The sequence below is a fragment of the Balaenoptera borealis genome (genome assembly GCF_965194805.1).
Source record: "Balaenoptera borealis genome assembly, contig: HAP1_SCAFFOLD_1012, whole genome shotgun sequence".
NCBI lineage: Eukaryota > Metazoa > Chordata > Mammalia > Artiodactyla > Balaenopteridae > Balaenoptera > Balaenoptera borealis.
In genome coordinates, this window is record NW_028123199.1 from 1 (window position 1) to 18,855 (window position 18,855).

The 18,855-nt window shown below is 45.0% G+C and overlaps 1 protein-coding gene across 1 annotated transcript; it reads right to left on the reverse strand.

Annotated features, from left to right (window-relative positions):
* Positions 1-468: 468 nt before the first annotated feature.
* On the reverse strand, positions 469-12,812 carry LOC309621792 (uncharacterized protein C2orf78-like; the record flags this gene model as incomplete). Its single annotated transcript, XM_082409127.1, has 4 exons — positions 469-2,384; positions 3,663-4,412; positions 7,311-7,394; positions 12,788-12,812. 4 exons carry the CDS (start codon positions 12,810-12,812, stop codon positions 469-471), a joined length of 2,775 nt encoding a protein of 924 aa, XP_082265253.1.
* Positions 12,813-18,855: the final 6,043 nt, after the last annotated feature.

Genomic DNA, 18,855 nt, shown 5'->3' on the forward strand with positions numbered 1-18,855 from the left:
CCTGAACCTCTTGTTTTCTGAAATACCTATCTGGTGGTTGTGAGACTTAAGGCCAGCGTCCCCGAGAGACTTTTTCTATTTCTCCTAGTAAACCTAGACTCATCTTCTGTCACCTTCAACTCTACTCCAATTGTGTTCTTTCAACCCAGACCTCTGACCCTGCTTTTTACTTCTGCCATTTCATCCTCGCTCCTGCTTCCTTTCCTAAATCCATACGTCTCTTTTGGCCTTCCTAGCCCTGGGCCAAGTTCCTTCCTCTTTGCTCAGTTTTTACCCCTTTCCTTCATTCTCCCATCCAACTTTCAGTCCTTCCTTTCTCACGCCCCAGTTAGCAGCATCTGAAAATTCGAAAGGTTTGTTACTCGTCTATTAATTGTATTCCATTTACTTATTCAGTTCTATACCTGTCTTACCTGTGTATGGAAGAACAGCTGGTAGCCAAGGTGGCACCAAGAATCCTAGCAGCTCTCACTTGACGTATCCGTAGTAGTCGGCAATTTCCATTTCGTTTTCCCTCTCGGTGAAAAATTGCAGCTTGCCCGAAGAGGTGTATCTGGCAGCATTCTCCCGTTGTTGTTGAGCCCGCCTCTTCATGGCCTCTCGCTCTGGCCTCTGCTCTTGTTCGATGGGCTTTGACATGACTGGCTCAGGCACGTTGGGTTCCCTCCATGGAACTCGTTGCTTGCTGAAGTCTTGGAGTAGAAAGTGGGTTTGGAGCTTGGGTGGGGACTGGCGCTTATTCACAGCAGGGGGAACAGGCTCCCGCTGGAGAGGAGCGCCAGATGAAGTTTTGGAGGGTGCAGGCCTAGGAGCAGCAGACTGAGGGACACGAGGCTGGGTATGGTTGGGCCAAGCCGGTTGGGTTGGGTTGGTCACAGTTGGCTGAGCTGGTTTGGCGGGGCCTGGCAAAGAGGCAGGAGCTGGCTGGGATGAATTGGCTGCAGCAGGTTGAGCTGAGTCAGTAGAACCAGGCTGGGCACGGTAAGCCCCAGCAGGCCGATGTGAGGCCAGAGACTGTGGCCTCCGAGGAGCGGGTCGAGCTTGAGGCTTGTCCCAGGCAGAAAAAGGCAGAGGTATCAACTTGACCTTCCCAGGAGGAGGCCGCTCATACTGGGCTGGAGACGGACACTCTGTTTCAGCACTGCTGTCTGGTTTCTGGGCTTGGACTTGCGTTTTCTCAGGACCCTTCCCCTCACGTGGGGTATGCCGCCATGGCTGGATAGCTGGGGGTGGCTGGGGGTCTTTGGGGTTGCTTGACTTTCCCAAGAGCCGACAGGAAGAGCGCCCAGTTTTCGTCTCATTCTTCTTCCCCAGCGCATGAAGAACCTTCACAGACTCCAGCATGCGCACGCCAAGGGAGGTTCGAGGCTTTTGAAAGCTCTGTTGGAGAAGCTCAGTTTGGTGTTCCTTTCGCTTCGTGTGGGGGATTGCTGGCTTCTCTTCTGCCTTGACTTTGTTCCCTGACTGCTTGTTCTCCTCAGCCTTGTTTCTCCCTCTGGTCCTTTTGGTCTTTTCCTGCCCGTGGCTCTTAGTTTTGCTGATCTTTCTGGATGCAGCTTTCTGAGGTTTGCCTTGAGAGTGCTTGGCCGTGTTCACAGGAGCCCTGTCACTGACTGCAGCGTGGCATATAACCACTTCTCCCCCTAACAGGCACTCTGGATTCTTTGGCTGGATTTTGGCCTTGGGAGCGCCACTGATAGGCTCAGAGGCTTTCTGTTTGTTCTTCCTGGGTTGATCAGAGGGAACCTTTATGACACTTGGCTTTTCCTGCACCTGATTCACCTTAATGGCTCTGGTGTCTTTAGCTTTGATCACGTTGGGACCTTGGGATTGATCAAGATCTTTCAAAGGATTAAAGAGCTGGGGAAGGTGAATATCCTCCGCCAGTGTAGTAATGTCTGCAAGACCACTGCTAGGTTCAATCCCATTTTCAAGTGTCCCTAGGTCCTGACGACTCCGGCTGTTCTCTCCCAGATCAGCATTTTCAGAACCAGGCTGCTCCTCTTGGCTGAGGGGATCGGTGCAGGCCAGCGGCTGGTGAATATCAGGGATTCCTAAAGGGAGTAGTGGAGGATCTTGGTTCTCTGTTGGGATCTGGTAGGCATCCAGAGGCTTTGAAAGCTTGGTTTTGATATCATCCACGTGCTTACTCTCTATTTGTCCCTGGCTTGGAGCTGGAGGCAGGGCCAGGAGACGCCTGGCACTCTGGACTGGAGCTGTCACTGAAATGTCCCCAAGTTCAGATGGTGGGTTACTCTCAAGTATGTGGCTGTTTCTGCTACTGCAGGACTTGGGGAGTTCTTGACTTTGTGTCACACAAAACGTCTGGCTTGGAGGTTGCAATCCCAGGGAATTTTTCATCACCAGGGGGGAGGTCTCCATCCCTACAAAGGGATCAAGGGAGAAGTCAGTCCCTGGTAAGTGAGATGCTCCCCCTAAACACCAACACAGCAGTCGTGTACCTTTCAAGGGGTTCAGGGGCAAGATGGGCAAGGCATTTCTACTAACTCTTCTTAAGGATCACGGACAGTGCCCTATGCTACGAGGTAAGCGGTGACTGTTGTAATTCTTACTGGTGAGCCTTTCCTGTCGCTGATTCTCGGCTCGCTTTGTATTTCATAGGACTGTTATAAGTCCAATACAAAATGAGTCTTATTTTTAAAAACCTGAAATGTTTTACAAAGCCTAGCATTCTCATATAGGGTCCTTTCCATTCTCCCCACTTTCCCGAGAGGCCAAGAACACGTCACACCATGAACTAGGAGAGGGGGTAGAGCCCTTGCTGATGAAATACATCAACAAAGACAGAGTCTTAGCCTGCTTGCTCTCTGGACAGGATCTCGGACCACAAGGTCTTCAATCCTGGTATAAATGAAGGAAGTGAGGACAGTTCAACTGGCACTCTCATAACAAGAGTTCTGAAACACCTTCCGAAGAGACTATAGCAGTAGATGAGGGAAGGGAGTGCTACAGTGTGGCAGTACAGGGGGAACGATCGGCTACAGCAGTGAAAAGTGTGGTACCGATTGGTGTGCTCTCGGGGTTCTTGTACATGTAGCATAGATGACCTCTACAGTGGCCCTCCCACCTTCCCACCTGCATTAGGTGTTCTTTTTTTTGTAATTTATGTTTATGTATTTATTTACTGTTTGAACTTATTTATTCTACGTATTTATTTTTTTGGCTGCACTGGGTCTCTCATTGCTGTGCACGGGCTTTCTCTAGTTGGCGGCTAGCGGGGGCTACTCTCGGTTGCGGTGTGCGGGCTTCTCATCGCGGTGGCTTCTCTTGTTGCGGAGCATGGGCTGTAGGCACGTGGGCTTCGGTAGTTGAGGCTCACGGGCTCTAGAATGCAGGCTCCGTCGTTGTGGCACATGCGCTTAGTTGCTGCACGGCATGTGGGATCTTCGCAGACCAGGGCTCGAACCCGTGTCCCCCGCATTGCATTGGCAGGCGGATTCTTAACCACGGCGCCACCAGGGAAGCCCTAGGTGTTCTCATATAGAGTCTAAAAACAGAGGGCACTGAGCGAAGGTAGTGGTTATTAAAGGCTCAGGATCTAAATTCTACCTGCCTCTACACCCCTTCCCAGCTGTCGATTTGACCCCATTTTTGAATGCCGACCTCATTCTTCAACTTTCTCTGGCGTTTGTTATACTCACCTTGAAAACTTGTTTCTGTGATGCGTTGAGCAGACACAGGGTGGCAGACTGCAGAGGTGGAAGCTGGTGGTCGGATATTTGTGGGCTGAATCTCCTTCAGTCCCATTCCCATTTCTGGTTGCCCAGAGGCCCGACTTCCTGTGTATGACGCCGAGCCGTAGGATTGCGGGCAGGAGCCAAGTTCTCCATACAGTAAAGACCCCAGTGTGCCTTGGTTACAGTAATATACCTGGCTTCCTTCCTGGCAGGGAAGTGACAGGCGGCTCTGCCCCTGATTTGGAATCTGAGATGGTGTTCCCTGAGCAAGGCTGGCAGAAAGCGATGGATGTAGAGGGACCATGTTCTTGGCGTCTGAAGTTTTATCATCCTGGGCTGCCAGAAACATGGAGGAGGCAGCTGTGTGGCGGTCAGTGAGTGCCAGAGTAAAGTCTCCGAGTGAAGAAGAATTCTTTTCAGTGCTTGCTGTGATGTCCCACTCAAGAACACCTGGATAGGAAGCAGCTGAAGTGGAGATCTGGCTGTGGTCAGTAACTCCAGATAACATAGTCGTGCTAGAATGTTGGTAAAGGTAGGCACTACCCATGAGTGTCTGGAAAGGGGTACCAGTAGCCGATGCCGAACTGACGGCAGGGGCAGAGACTCTGGAGAAGTTGCAGACACTTCGTGTTAGGGAAGTTGCATTGCTCACCACAGGAGGAGAATGCTGCAGAGAATTTAGAGTTCCAAGTAGAGATGGATGTTGGAAATTTTCTGTAAGAACAAGAGGGTCATGAAAAACTCAGGGAGGTTGAGAAATTCTCACTACGTTTGAGGAACGGCATCATCTGAAGGTTCTTGCTATCAGGACACCTCTACTATCACTACTTCCTGAGAAACCCAAAATCAGACAGTTAATGATGGCTGTAAGGACTGAGCAGTTTTCCACTCTTCTCTATTCACTGCCTGTGCTCCCATCTTGGGCACAGACGGGCAGAAGAGCCAAGTGGTGTGGTTCAGAGATTGTTCTCTAGGCTGGAAGCAACCTTCTCCCTGCCCTGTCTTTCCCTTCAGCCTGCACTCGTATTGACTTCTATGCTATTTCCTAGACTGGAAGCATTTTAGAACTAGGAGGCCCTTAGAGAACTTCGATGTTCTCAGTCTCATTTCGTGAGTAAGGAAACTGAGGCTCAGAGAGGTCGGGTTGACTTGTTCAAGTTCTCTCATTATGTTAGTATCATTACCAGGTTTCAGAACCTAAGTATCCTGACTTCCTTGCCAGGACTCCACTCTGAGCATGATACTGCCAGAAAGCAGGAGAAATAGAACTTATAATATAGGCATTTTTTTTGTCCATTAGAAAACAGTACGGCTGTTACCATTGTCGTCTTCAGTGTCTCCCTTTGCTTGTGCAGTTCCCACGCTATTACCTAGAGGTGACGTACAGCTCAGTCCAACTGGTGAATTGAAAGAGTCATTTTTGCCCTCTTCAAGCCTGGTTTCTCATCCTACCTCAAAATGATTACCCGAAAGTGGATTTCTTAAGTGCTTTTGGAAAGGGAAGAGTTATCTGATTACTTCAGATTCCTCACCTGTAAAGTGGTTATAACACCACCACCAATAATAATAGCAGTAATAATTAATAGATGAATAAGCTGATCTATTGCGTATGATTTATATGGAGGAAGATACAATAAGTTCTAGAAAGACAAAGAAAAATCATGACAAGCATATTACGTTAACGAAAAAGAAATCCATAGATATTAATGAAAACTGGGGTATGTGGCAAGTATCGAAGCCTAATGAATTTACTAACAAATGGCATTCTGTACCATCCATGCAATATTATGAAAGTGAATTTTGCCCACTCTATTTTAGTGAATACTATTAACCAGAAGACACGATGGAGGTGATAGAGGTGAATGAATTCCTAGCCAATGCATACAGACAGAGAAGGTATGTCAGTAAAAAATGCATAACAAGCAACAGAATGCAATAAATGTGCATGTATAGGTAGCCACAACACATATAGACAAGTATTTCAATGAAAACCGGTACGAAGCAGACAGCAAAATAATAAGTGTAAAAGAGTTTCATTATTGTGCTCCTTCATATTTTTACCCAGCAAGTAAGAGGTATTAAGCCTAGGAGAAATATATATTTCAATGAATATAGCTTATATAATAAGCAGAAAGGAAGCTTAAAATGTATCAGGAAGGTTTTTGGATTTATCCTAGAACTTAGATTAGAATCATCTTCAGCATCCAAGAAGATGGCATCCCAAAACCTCAAAAAACCATCATGCCTAGAATCCAATTAAAAAAGATTTTCAAATGTAAGAAAATCCACAGGACTCCACAATATGGTTTTCGATAAATGTGGATGTTTGTTTGTTTTGTTTCTTTGGCCGCGCCGCGTGGCCCTGGCCGTGAAAGCACCGAGTCCTAAGCACTGGACCGCCAGGGAATTCCCTAAGTGGGGGGAATTAGAGATGTGGGGCTTGACTTTTTCTTCTTCTTCTTCTTCTTCTTCGGTAGCTAAGATCTACAAGCGAACGATGGCTGTTGATCAATGTGCTCTCTGTGTTAGGAAGGAAATAACTGTAAAAATGAAAAGCAGCCTTGCCTTAGAACCTACATATCACACCAAGGAAAATAGTCCTTCTGATTCAATTTAGAAGATATCACTTAAAATGTTGAATTGGTGAAATGTCTACCTAGTTTAAAAATTAGAAAGAATAAAACACTGAAAAGCAGCCCCCTAGATAACCACTGTGGTTGCTTGTTTATAGGAGGCATCATTTCTAAAACGTATTTCTAAAATGTTTATATTCAAAACTGTCAAGTGGCCAACTGTATTCAGAGAGGCAATAAAAGAAAGAAAACGGAGTATGACTTTTCTGATAAGCTGCCTTTCCTGGTGATCCCCTGTTCTGGCCTTACTTTCCTTCTTAGTCTGTTAATGTAAGGGTTTGCTACCATCAACTTGGTTTTGCCCTGCTCTGAGCAGGTTTCCCTCTGTGCTGTTTCTGCTTTAATTGAAAATCTTTGGTTCCCATCAGCATTCCATTGCAAACTCCGTTTTTCTTGAGAGCTCCTCTATGCTTTCCCTCTTCATTCTTACATTTTCTCCCATCTCTTGGTGCCTGTTGGCCTGTGCTAATGAAAACCATCCTAAACTTCCTTACGCTCGACTCTGTGCCTCCCTGTAGAGCCCAGTACTCTCCATCCTCTCTCCCTATTCTCTCTTTTCAACTAGTCGAAATCCTAGTGGAGGGAGACCATTAGAGATGAAACATCTTGGTATATATTGCTAGTTTTCTATGTCCCCTGGCTTTTCTATGTTTCTGTTGAAACACTCTTGAGAAGTGTCTGATTTCGTTTTCTACATGGGTACCCTTTAAGGCTCAATACTGGAAAAGAAGGGGATCAGAGTGATCAACCCAACGTGGTATCCTAACGTAACAGTTAAGGAAAGCAACAGGCTTTGTGAGACAGCCAGTGATTTGTCCAAAGTCACACAGATAGTAAACGTCAAAGTCAAAAGTGAAATTAGGTCTCCAGACGTGTAGTTCAATACTTTCCCTCATTATTCCATGCTATTTTGAATCTCCTACTCAATTTAGGGGCAAAAGAAATCGAACGCAAAACTTTCCAAAGTTTCTTTTCTTACCTGACATGGTCAGAGAAGAGGAAGCATCCACTGCAGGTACAAGGGATGAGGAGACAACACTAGAGGATGTCTGAGTGGCTGCAGCTGAACGGCGCACGTGTCCAGTACAGAGGTCACTGGTTACTGGTCCAAACAGCTCCACGGAAACCCCAAGACTCTACCAAGTGGTAGTAGGTTTGGTAGGAGAGTGATGTCACAAAGCAGGCAGTTGAAAGGTATGAGAGAGCCAATAGGGAGGTCCGATCCCCAACAGGAAGGCGGGCTTGGGTGAAGAGAGTGTAGGAGAGCTAAAACAACACCTGAGTTTCTGAGCTCTGGGGAGGAAATCCTAGAAGACAGATTTACCTCCCCCAGGCTCTTCCATTAGGGAAATCATTGCAACATTTCTTACAGACGTTCATTAATACACTGAACTAAGAGTTACTTATATTCTACAGAGTATTCTATTTTATGTATCATATACTTAGAGCTATATAGATCTTCTTTAATTAATAATCCTTAGGAAGGAAAGAGCCATCTAGTTTGAACTATTACAGTTGTTCTGAAATCATATGTGTCTAATGAGTGAACTGATAGCAGCTTTTAAGGAGCCAAAGTAGGGATTAAGAAGCTCTCTTTGTAACTTGGTTCAAGAGTAGGGTGAAGTTTCTTGAGTGTACCTTGTGGAGAATGTTGTGGTCCAAGGCTCTTCTCTTTTAGTTTCTTCTCCTTGACTCCTACCTTCCTTGGGCTGGGCTAGGCTGGGGGCCAGGTTGGACTTGCGACTTAACATTTCTCTTCCGCTTTCTCTTTTTTTTTTTTCTTCCATTATGGGCATTGCTTCGAGGACAAGCCTTGATCTTGCATTGGACGTTACTTCCTGTCACCTTCCAGCAGCAGGAGTCTTCTTTTCAGTGCTTGATGCTTCACGAAATAGACTCTGCCCGTTGGCAGCAAATACCAGAGAGCTAGGAGACAGAGCTGGTTGCAGACCTTTCCTCTTCCAGCCTTTGGTTGCAATTGTTTGGCCCATAATTTGCTAGCTCTAGTTCCTTGGGCCACACAGGTATCCTGCCATCTCCAGCTCTTGTTATATGTGAGAGACATTCTGAACACTGTCCCTTTTTCTTTGCACAGAAGTATATACAGTGTGGCAGTTACTGTAATCTCCTCCGCCTTGCAAACAGCCACTCTAGAATCTTGGACCTCTAGGACTCTCTGTCTTGCATGCTTGGGGGCAAGGCCAAGCAAAATGAAGAGGAGAATAATTAGAGAAAGAGGAGGACGTTGGTGGAGAATTGGGAGCAGGTAAGGTGAAAGGGCACAGGAGAAAAGAGATGCATGTAGACTTTTTGGTTTCTGTGGGAAACAGGTTGACACACTTGGGCCTCATTTGGTATTAACAGAACAGAGAGTTAAAGATCTAAGTAGCTAGATAGTGTGCAGCAACTGCCATGAAGTCTGTACACTGAAGAGAAGAGTCTCACATCTAGTTTTCATTTTGTTTTATGTCATAGTACCTTATTTATAGCATTCACTGGTGTGTTTGTAGAATACAGATGTTTTCAAATGCTCTGGTTTTGTCTACATGGTTATCTCCTTGTCCTGTTTGTAAGGAATCCAACATTGTAAGACATATTGCATGTTTTTCTCTTGACGATTGTTGACCTTGAAGCGTCATGAACTAACTTGAGCTGTTGGATTCTGTGGAGAAACGTTCAAAAGGGTCTGTGAAAAAGGCACTGTGGTGAGTCGCATTATGCACCCGAGCGTAAGGAGCAAGATATCTGCCACCAGCCCAGCTTGGCCTGGATTGCCTCTGTTTTAGTTCCCCTGGTTAGTGCTTTTCTCCCTAACCACTCTTGTGACTGTGATAATGTGAGTAAGGGCGGAGTTGCTAATGATCTATGTGTGAGGTAAGCTGGTTTGAGGGAGGAAATCTATGGACCTAGTCATTTTCCTTGGTGGTAAGCTTTCAGGGGTGCAGAGATGGATCTTCCTGGGGCCTTTTCTGGTCCCAGGAAGATATCGCATAGATGGGACCTCCCAAGACACACATTGAATCTTTAGGCCTGTTTTTCCTATTATGAGGTACGAACGAGTTTCTTCACTGATGGGGATGATGCTTATCTGAGAAGAAATTGTGAAAGGTGGTGTAGTGTAGAGGTGTGGCTTAAGCTTTTAAGTTTTCCTCCAGGTTTTTCCCCTAAGCTTCCTACTTCGGACGGCCTACTTACATGATACTAGTAGGTGATGTCCGGCTAACAACTTCCTAAATATACCTGCAAGCCAGATCAGTGTCTCTTTTCTCTGTATTCCCATGGAAATCAAGAGTCCCGCCGAATTTTCCATCGAAACAGTTGATTTGTGTTGTCTCTAGGAATTCTAAAGGGCGTACCGTTGCTTCCTAACCGGTGTCATTTGGGAGATCCGCCTCTGTACGTTCAAATGATTAATTTTGAGACTTTGCTCATGTGTGCAGTAAACCCTTGAATTCCCTAAGACCTTCCTTTCCTCCATCTCCTACCCCATTAAGCCCGCTTCAGTTCATCTCCTGAATTTCTTTGGAATCTGTCAGCCAGCTCTTCCTCAACTTCCTAATACTGAACTTGCCTGTCTGTTGCGATTAGGTCCTAACTGGTGTCCATATATCTTGTTTCCTTCCAATCCACTCTTCACACAAGAAACCTTCAAAGCAAGTTGGAACGTTGCTCATAAACATCGCTCACAAGCATTGTTTTGAGAATAGAAAACACACTGTTGGCCTTTAAGACTCTGCGTGGTCTAGAATCCTCTCTGCTTCTCTAGCCCCATCTTGTGCCACTTTTGCCCTCACTTTCTATGCTTCAGATACACTGAATTAACCTTAGTTCTCACTCATCTGACAGAAGTCAGTTCAGATACTATTTTTCACTGTGATTCCTAGCATTAAGGAATTTGATTATCAGGTTTTGTATGAGGACTATTTCATCAGGGGTACAGAAGTTCTGGCCATCTCTGGTTTTGGATATCCCTTATTTGTTGAGACCTTTGCGTTGTTTGGTTGCCTTTTGTCTGTTTTCCAGATGGGAAAACAGGAACAAGGGAAGTATAGGTTATTACTAGGTGGGGTTGAGCAAGTGGAGCAGCAAACTGCAAAGCAGAAAGAAGAGGGACGTACTATAGAGGGATATGACTTCCATCCTCAAGGCGCCTGCATCCTGTGCAGGGAGACAGCCTAACATAAAATGAGCCTAACAACAAATATATTGACTTCTTACTAAAAATCTCCAGTTCATAGAACCGAGGGGTTTGTACCTTCTCCTTTAAAAGTGATAGTCCTGGGACTTCCCCGGTGGTCCCGTGGTGAAGACTCTGCGCTTCCAATGCAGCAGGCGTGGGTTCAATCCCTGGTTGGGGAGCTAAGATCCCACATGCTGCGCAGCCAAAGAAATTTTTTTCAAAAGTTATACTCCTGTATTATTGGCTTTAGTGGTTTAGATTTTGTTTTACTGTTAAGAAGATTTCAGTTTATTTACCGGGAACAAACAACACATAATGTAAGAATAGTTTCCCAGAAACGATTTCCATCATTCTCTTCCTCCCTTTCTCCCGCAGACTGGTGTTTCACCTTGACAAGTTCTCTGTCATTCCATAGGAAAGCTGTCTGGCTTGGAGGTTGCAATCCCAGGGAATTTTTCATCAGCGGGGAAGTCTCCATCACTACAGAGGAATCAAGGGAGAAGTCAGTCCCTGGTAAGTGAGATGCTCCCCCTAAACACCAACACAGCAGTCGTGTACCTTTCAAGGGGTTCAGGGGCAAGATGGGCAAGGCATTTCTACTAACTCTTCTTAAGGATCATGGACAGTGCCCTATGCTACGAGGTAAGCGGTGACTGCTGTAATTCTTACTGGTGATCCTTTCCTGTCACTGATTCTCGGCTTTCTTTGTATTTCATAGGACTGTTGTAAGTCCAATACAAAATGAGTCTTATTTTTAAAAACCTGAAATGTTTTACAGAGCCTAGCATTCTCATATAGGGTCCTTTCCATTCTCCCCACTTTCCCGAGAGGCTAAGAACACTTCACACCATGAAGTAGGAGAGGGGGTAGAGCCCTTTTTGATGAAATACATCAACAAAGACAGAGTCTTAGCCTGCTTGCTCTCTGGACAGGATCTCGGACCACAAGGTCTTCAATCCTGGTATAAATGAAGGAAGTGAGGACAGTTCAACTGGCACTCTCATAACAAGAGTTCTGAAACACCTTCCAAAGAGACTATAGCAGTAGATGAGGGAAGGGAGTGCTACAGTGTGGTAGTACAGGGGGAATGATCGGCTACAGCAGTGAAAAGTGTGGTACCGATTGGTGTGCTCTCGGGGTTCTTGTACATGTAGCATAGATGACCTCTACAGTGGCCCTCCCACCTTCCCACCTGCATTAGGTGTTCTTTTTTTTGTAATTTATGTTTATGTATTTATTTATTGTTTGAACTTATTTATTCTACGTATTTATTTTTTTGGCTGCACTGCGTCTCTCATTGCTGTGCACGGGCTTTCTCTAGTTGGCGGCTAGCGGGGTCTACTCTTGGTTGTGGTGTGCGGGCTTCTCCTCGCGGTGGCGTCTCTTGTTGCGGAGCATGCGCTCTAGGCGCGTGGGCTTCGGTAGTTGCGTCTCACGGGCTCTACGATGCAGGGTCAGTCGTTGTGGCACATGGGCTTAGTGGCTCCACGGCATGTGGGATCTTCCCAGACCAGGGCTCGAACCCGTGTCCCCCGCATTGCATTGGCAGGCGGATTCTTAACCACGGCGCCACCAGGGAAGCCCTAGGTGTTCTTACATAGAGTCGAAAAACAGAGAGCACTGAGAGAAGGTAGTGGTTATTAAAGGCTCAGGATCTAAATTCTACCTGTCTCTACACCCCTTCCCAGCTGTCGATTTGACCCCATTTTTGAATGCCGACCTCATTCTTCAACTTTCTCTGCCGTTTGTGTACTCACCTTGAAAACTTGTTTCTGTGATGCGTTGAGCAGACACAGGGTGGCAGATTGCAGAGGTGGAAGCTGGTGGTCGGATATTTGTGGGCTGAATCTCCTTCAGTCCCATTCCCATTTCTGGTTGCACAGAGGCCCTACTTCCTGTGTATGACACAGAGCCATAGGATTGCGGGCAGGAGCCAAGTTCTCCATACAGTAAAGACCCCAGTGTGCCTTGGTTATAGTAATATACCTGGCTTCCTTCCTGGTAGGTAAGTGACAGGTGGCTCTGCCCCTGATTTGGAATCTGAGATGGTGTTCCCTGAGCAAGGCTGGCAGAAAGCGATGGATGTAGAGGGACCATGTTATTGGCGTCTGAAGTTTTATCATACTGGGCTGCCAGAAACATGGAGGAAGCAGCTGTATGCCGGTCAGTGAGTGCCAGAGTAAAGTCTCCGAGTGAAGAAGAATTCTTTTCAGTGCTTGCTGTGATGTCCCACTCAAGAACACCTGGATAGGAAGCAGCTGAAGTGGAGATCTGGCTGTGGTCCGTAACTCCAGGTAACATAGTCGTGCTAGAATGTTGGTAAAGGTAGGCACTACCCATGAGTGTCTGGAAAGGGGTACCAGTAGCCGATGCCGAACTGACGGCAGGGGCAGAGACTCTGGAGAAGTTGCAGACACTTCGTGTTAGGGAAGTTGCATTGCTCACCACAGGAGGAGAATGCTGCAGAGAATCTAGAGTTCCAAGTAGAGATGGATGTTGGAAATTTTCTGTAAGAACAAGAGGGTCATGAAAAACTCAGGGAGGTTGAGAAATTCTCACTACGTTTGAGGAACGGCATCATCTGAAGGTTCTTGCTATCAGGACACCTCTACTATCACTACTTCCTGAGAAACCCAAAATCAGACAGTTGATGATGGCTGTAAGGACTGAGCAGTTTTCCACTCTTCTCTATTAACTGCCTGTGCTCCCATCTTGGGCACAGACGGGCAGAAGAGCCAAGTGGTGTGGTTCAGAGATTGTTCTCTAGGCTGGAAGCAACCTTCTCCCTGCCCTGTCTTTCCCTTCAGCCTGCACTCGTATTGACTTCTATGCTATTTCCTAGACTGGAAGCATTTTAGAACTAGGAGGCCCTTAGAGAACTTCGATGTTCTCAGTCTCATTTCGTGAGTAAGGAAACTGAGGCTCAGAGAGGTCGGGTTGACTTGTTCAAGTTCTCTCATTATGTTAGTATCATTACCAGGTTTCAGAACCTAAGTATCCTGACTTCCTTGCCAGGACTCCACTCTGAGCATGATACTGCCAGAAAGCAGGAGAAATAGAACTTATAATATAGGCATTTTTTTTGTCCATTAGAAAACAGTACGGCTATTACCATTGTCGTCTTCAGTGTCTCCCTTTGCTTGTGCAGTTCCCACGCTATTACCTAGAGGTGACGTACAGCTCAGTCCAACTGGTGAATTGAAAGAGTCATTTTTGCCCTCTTCAAGCCCGGTTTCTCATCCTACCTCAAAATGATTACCCGAAAGTGGATTTCTTAAGTGCTTTTGGAAAGGGAAAAGTTATCTGATTACTTCAGATTCCTCACCTGTAAAGTGGTTATAACACCACCACCAATAATAATAGCAGTAATAATTAATAGATGAATAAGCTGATCTGTTGCGTATGATTTATATGGAGGAAGATACAATAAGTTCTAGAAAGACAAAGAAAAATCATGACAAGCATATTACGTTAACGAAAAAGAAATCCATAGATATTAATGAAAACTGGGGTATGTGGCAAGTATCGAAGCCTAATGAATTTACTAACAAATGGCATTCTGTACCATCCATGCAATATTATGAAAGTGAATTTTGCCCACTCTATTTTAGTGAATACTATTAACCAGAAGACACGATGGAGGTGATAGAGGTGAATGAATTCCTAGCCAATGCATACAGACAGAGAAGGTATGTCAGTAAAAAATGCATAACAAGCAACAGAATGCAATAAATGTGCATGTATAGGTAGCCACAACACATATAGACAAGTATTTCAATGAAAACCGGTACGAAGCAGACAGCAAAATAATAAGTGTAAAAGAGTTTCATTATTGTGCTCCTTCATATTTTTACCCAGCAAGTAAGAGGTATTAAGCCTAGGAGAAATATATATTTCAATGAATATAGCTTATATAATAAGCAGAAAGGAAGCTTAAAATGTATCAGGAAGGTTTTTGGATTTATCCTAGAACTTAGATTAGAATCATCTTCAGCATCCAAGAAGATGGCATCCCAAAACCTCAAAAAACCATCATGCCTAGAATCCAATTAAAAAAGATTTTCAAATGTAAGAAAATCCACAGGACTCCACAATATGGTTTTCGATAAACGTGGATGTTTGTTTGTTTTGTTTCTTTGGCCGCGCCGCGTGGCCCTGGCCGTGAAAGCACCGAGTCCTAAGCACTGGACCGCCAGGGAATTCCCTAAGTGGGGGGAATTAGAGATGTGGGGCTTGACTTTTTCTTCTTCTTCTTCTTCTTCGGTAGCTAAGCTCTACAAGCGAACGATGGCTGTTGATCAATGTGCTCTCTGTGTTAGGAAGGAAATAACTGTAAAAATGAAAAGCAGCCTTGCCTTAGAACCTACATATCACACCAAGGAAAATAGTCCTTCTGATTCAATTTAGAAGATATCACTTAAAATGTTGAATTGGTGAAATGTCTACCTAGTTTAAAAATTAGAAAGAATAAAACACTGAAAAGCAGCCCCCTAGATAACCACTGTGGTTGCTTGTTTATAGGAGGCATCATTTCTAAAACGTATTTCTAAAATGTTTATATTCAAAACTGTCAAGTGGCCAACTGTATTCAGAGAGGCAATAAAAGAAAGAAAACGGAGTATGACTTTTCTGATAAGCTGCCTTTCCCGGTGATCCCCTGTTCTGGCCTTACTTTCCTTCTTAGTCTGTTAATGTAAGGGTTTGCTACCATCAACTTGGTTTTGCCCTGCTCTGAGCAGGTTTCCCTCTGTGCTGTTTCTGCTTTAATTGAAAATCTTTGGTTCCCATCAGCATTCCATTGCAAACTCCGTTTTTCTTGAGAGCTCCTCTATGCTTTCCCTCTTCATTCTTACATTTTCTCCCATCTCTTGGTGCCTGTTGGCCTGTGCTAATGAAAACCGTCCTAAACTTCCTTACGCTCGACTCTGTGCCTCCCTGTAGAGCCCAGTACTCTCCATCCTCTCTCCCTATTCTCTCTTTTCAACTAGTCGAAATCCTAGTGGAGGGAGACCATTAGAGATGAAACATCTTGGTATATATTGCTAGTTTTCTATGTCCCCTGGCTTTTCTGTGTTTCTGTTGAAACACTCTTGAGAAGTGTCTGATTTCGTTTTCTACATGGGTACCCTTTAAGGCTCAATACTGGAAAAGAAGGGGATCAGAGTGATCAACCCAATGTGGTATCCTAACGTAACAGTTAAGGAAAGCAACAGGCTTTGTGAGACAGCCAGTGATTTGTCCAAAGTCACACAGATAGTAAACGTCAAAGTCAAAAGTGAAATTAGGTCTCCAGACTTGTAGTTCAATACTTTCCCTCATTATTCCATGCTATTTTGAATCTCCTACTCAATTTAGGGGCAAAAGAAATCGAACGCAAAACTTTCCAAAGTTTCTTTTCTTACCTGACATGGTCAGAGAAGAGGAAGCATCCACTGCAGGTACAAGGGATGAGGAGACAACACTAGAGGATGTCTGAGTGGCTGCAGCTGAACGGCGCACGTGTCCAGTACAGAGGTCACTGGTTACTGGTCCAAACAGCTCCACGGAAACCCCAAGGCTCTACCAAGTGGTAGTAGGTTTGGTAGGAGAGTGATGTCACAAAGCAGGCAGTTGAAAGGTATGAGAGAGCCAATAGGGAGGTCCGATCCCCAACAGGAAGGCGGGCTTGGGTGAAGAGAGTGTAGGAGAGCTAAAACAACACCTGAGTTTCTGAGCTTTGGGGAGGAGGAAATCCTAGAAGACAGATTTACCTCCCCCAGGCTCTTCCATTAGGGAAATCATTGCAACATTTCTTACAGACGTTCATTAATACACTGAACTAAGAGTTACTTATATTCTACAGAGTATTCTATTTTATGTATCATATACTTAGAGCTATATAGATCTTCTTTAATTAATAATCCTTAGGAAGGAAAGAGCCATCTAGTTTGAACTATTACAGTTGTTCTGAAATCAGATGTGTCTAATGAGTGAACTGATAGCAGCTTTTAAGGAGCCAAAGTAGGGATTAAGAAGCTCTCTTTGTAACTTGGTTCAAGAGTAGGGTGAAGTTTCTTGAGTGTACCTTGTGGAGAATGTTGTGGTCCAAGGCTCTTCTCTTTTAGTTTCTTCTCCTTGACTCCTACCTTCCTTGGGCTGGGCTAGGCTGGGGGCCAGGTTGGACTTGCGACTTAACATTTCTCTTCCGCTTTCTCTTTTTTTTTTTTCTTCCATTATGGGCATTGCTTCGAGGACAAGCCTTGATCTTGCATTGGACGTTACTTCCTGTCACCTTCCAGCAGCAGGAGTCTTCTTTTCAGTGCTTGATGCTTCACGAAATAGACTCTGCCCGTTGGCAGCAAATACCAGAGAGCTAGGAGACAGAGCTGGTTGCAGACCTTTCCTCTTCCAGCCTTTGGTTGCAATTGTTTGGCCCATAATTTGCTAGCTCTAGTTCCTTGGGCCACACAGGTATCCTGCCATCTCCAGCTCTTGTTATATGTGAGAGACATTCTGAACACTGTCCCTTTTTCTTTGCACAGAAGTATATACAGTGTGGCAGTTACTGTAATCTCCTCCGCCTTGCAAACAGCCACTCTAGAATCTTGGACCTCTAGGACTCTCTGTCTTGCATGCTTGGGGGCAAGGCCAAGCAAAATGAAGAGGAGAATAATTAGAGAAAGAGGAGGACGTTGGGGGAGAATTGGGAGCAGGTAAGGTGAAAGGGCACAGGAGAAAAGAGATGCATGTAGACTTTTTGGTTTCTGTGGGAAACAGGTTGACACACTTGGGCCTCATTTGGTATTAACAGAACAGAGAGTTAAAGATCTAAGTAGCTAGATAGTGTGCAGCAACTGCCATGAAGTCTGTACACTGAAGAGAACAGTCTCACATCTAGTTTTCATTTTGTTTTATGTCATAGTACCTTATTTATAGCATTCACTGGTGTGTTTGTAGAATACAGATGTTTTCAAATGCTCTGGTTTTGTCTACATGGTTATCTCCTTGTCCTGTTTGTAAGGAATCCAACATTGTAAGACATATTGCATGTTTTTCTCTTGACGATTGTTGACCTTGAAGCGTCATGAACTAACTTGAGCTGTTGGATTCTGTGGAGAAACGTTCAAAAGGGTCTGTGAAAAAGGCACTGTGGTGAGTCGCATTATGCACCCGAGCGTAAGGAGCAAGATATCTGCCACCAGCCCAGCTTGGCCTGGATTGCCTCTGTTTTAGTTCCCCTGGTTAGTGCTTTTCTCCCTAACCACTCTTGTGACTGTGATAATGTGAGTAAGGGCGGAGTTGCTAATGATCTATGTGTGAGGTAAGCTGGTTTGAGGGAGGAAATCTATGGACCTAGTCATTTTCCTTGGTGGTAAGCTTTCAGGGGTGCAGAGATGGATCTTCCTGGGGCCTTTTCTGGTCCCAGGAAGATATCGCATAGATGGGACCTCCCAAGACACACATTGAATCTTTAGGCCTGTTTTTCCTATTATGAGGTACGAACGAGTTTCTTCACTGATGGGGATGATGCTTATCTGAGAAGAAATTGTGAAAGGTGGTGTAGTGTAGAGGTGTGGCTTAAGCTTTTAAGTTTTCCTCCAGGTTTTTCCCCTAAGCTTCCAACTTCGGACGGCCTACTTACATGATACTAGTAGGTGATGTCCGGCTAACAGCTTCCTAAATATACCTGCAAGCCAGATCAGTGTCTCTTTTCTCTGTATTCCCATGGAAATCAAGAGTCCCGCCGAATTTTCCATCGAAACAGTTGATTTGTGTTGTCTCTAGGAATTCTAAAGGGCGTACCGTTGCTTCCTAACCGGTGTCATTTGGGAGATCCGCCTCTGTACGTTCAAATGATTAATTTTGAGACTTTGCTCATGTGTGCAGTAAACCCTTGAATTCCCTAAGACCTTCCTTTCCTCCATCTCCTACCCCATTAAGCCCGCTTCAGTTCATCTCCTGAATTTCTTTGGAATCTGTCAGCCAGCTCTTCCTCAACTTCCTAATACTGAACTTGCCTGTCTGTTGCGATTAGGTCCTAACTGGTGTCCATATATCTTGTTTCCTTCCAATCCACTCTTCACACAAGAAACCTTCAAAGCAAGTTGGAACGTTGCTCATAAACATCGCTCACAAGCATTGTTTTGAGAATAGAAAACACACTGTTGGCCTTTAAGACTCTGCGTGGTCTAGAATCCTCTCTGCTTCTCTAGCCCCATCTTGTGCCACTTTTGCCCTCACTTTCTATGCTTCAGATACACTGAATTAACCTTAGTTCTCACTCATCTGACAGAAGTCAGTTCAGATACTATTTTTCACTGTGATTCCTAGCATTAAGGAATTTGATTATCAGGTTTTGTATGAG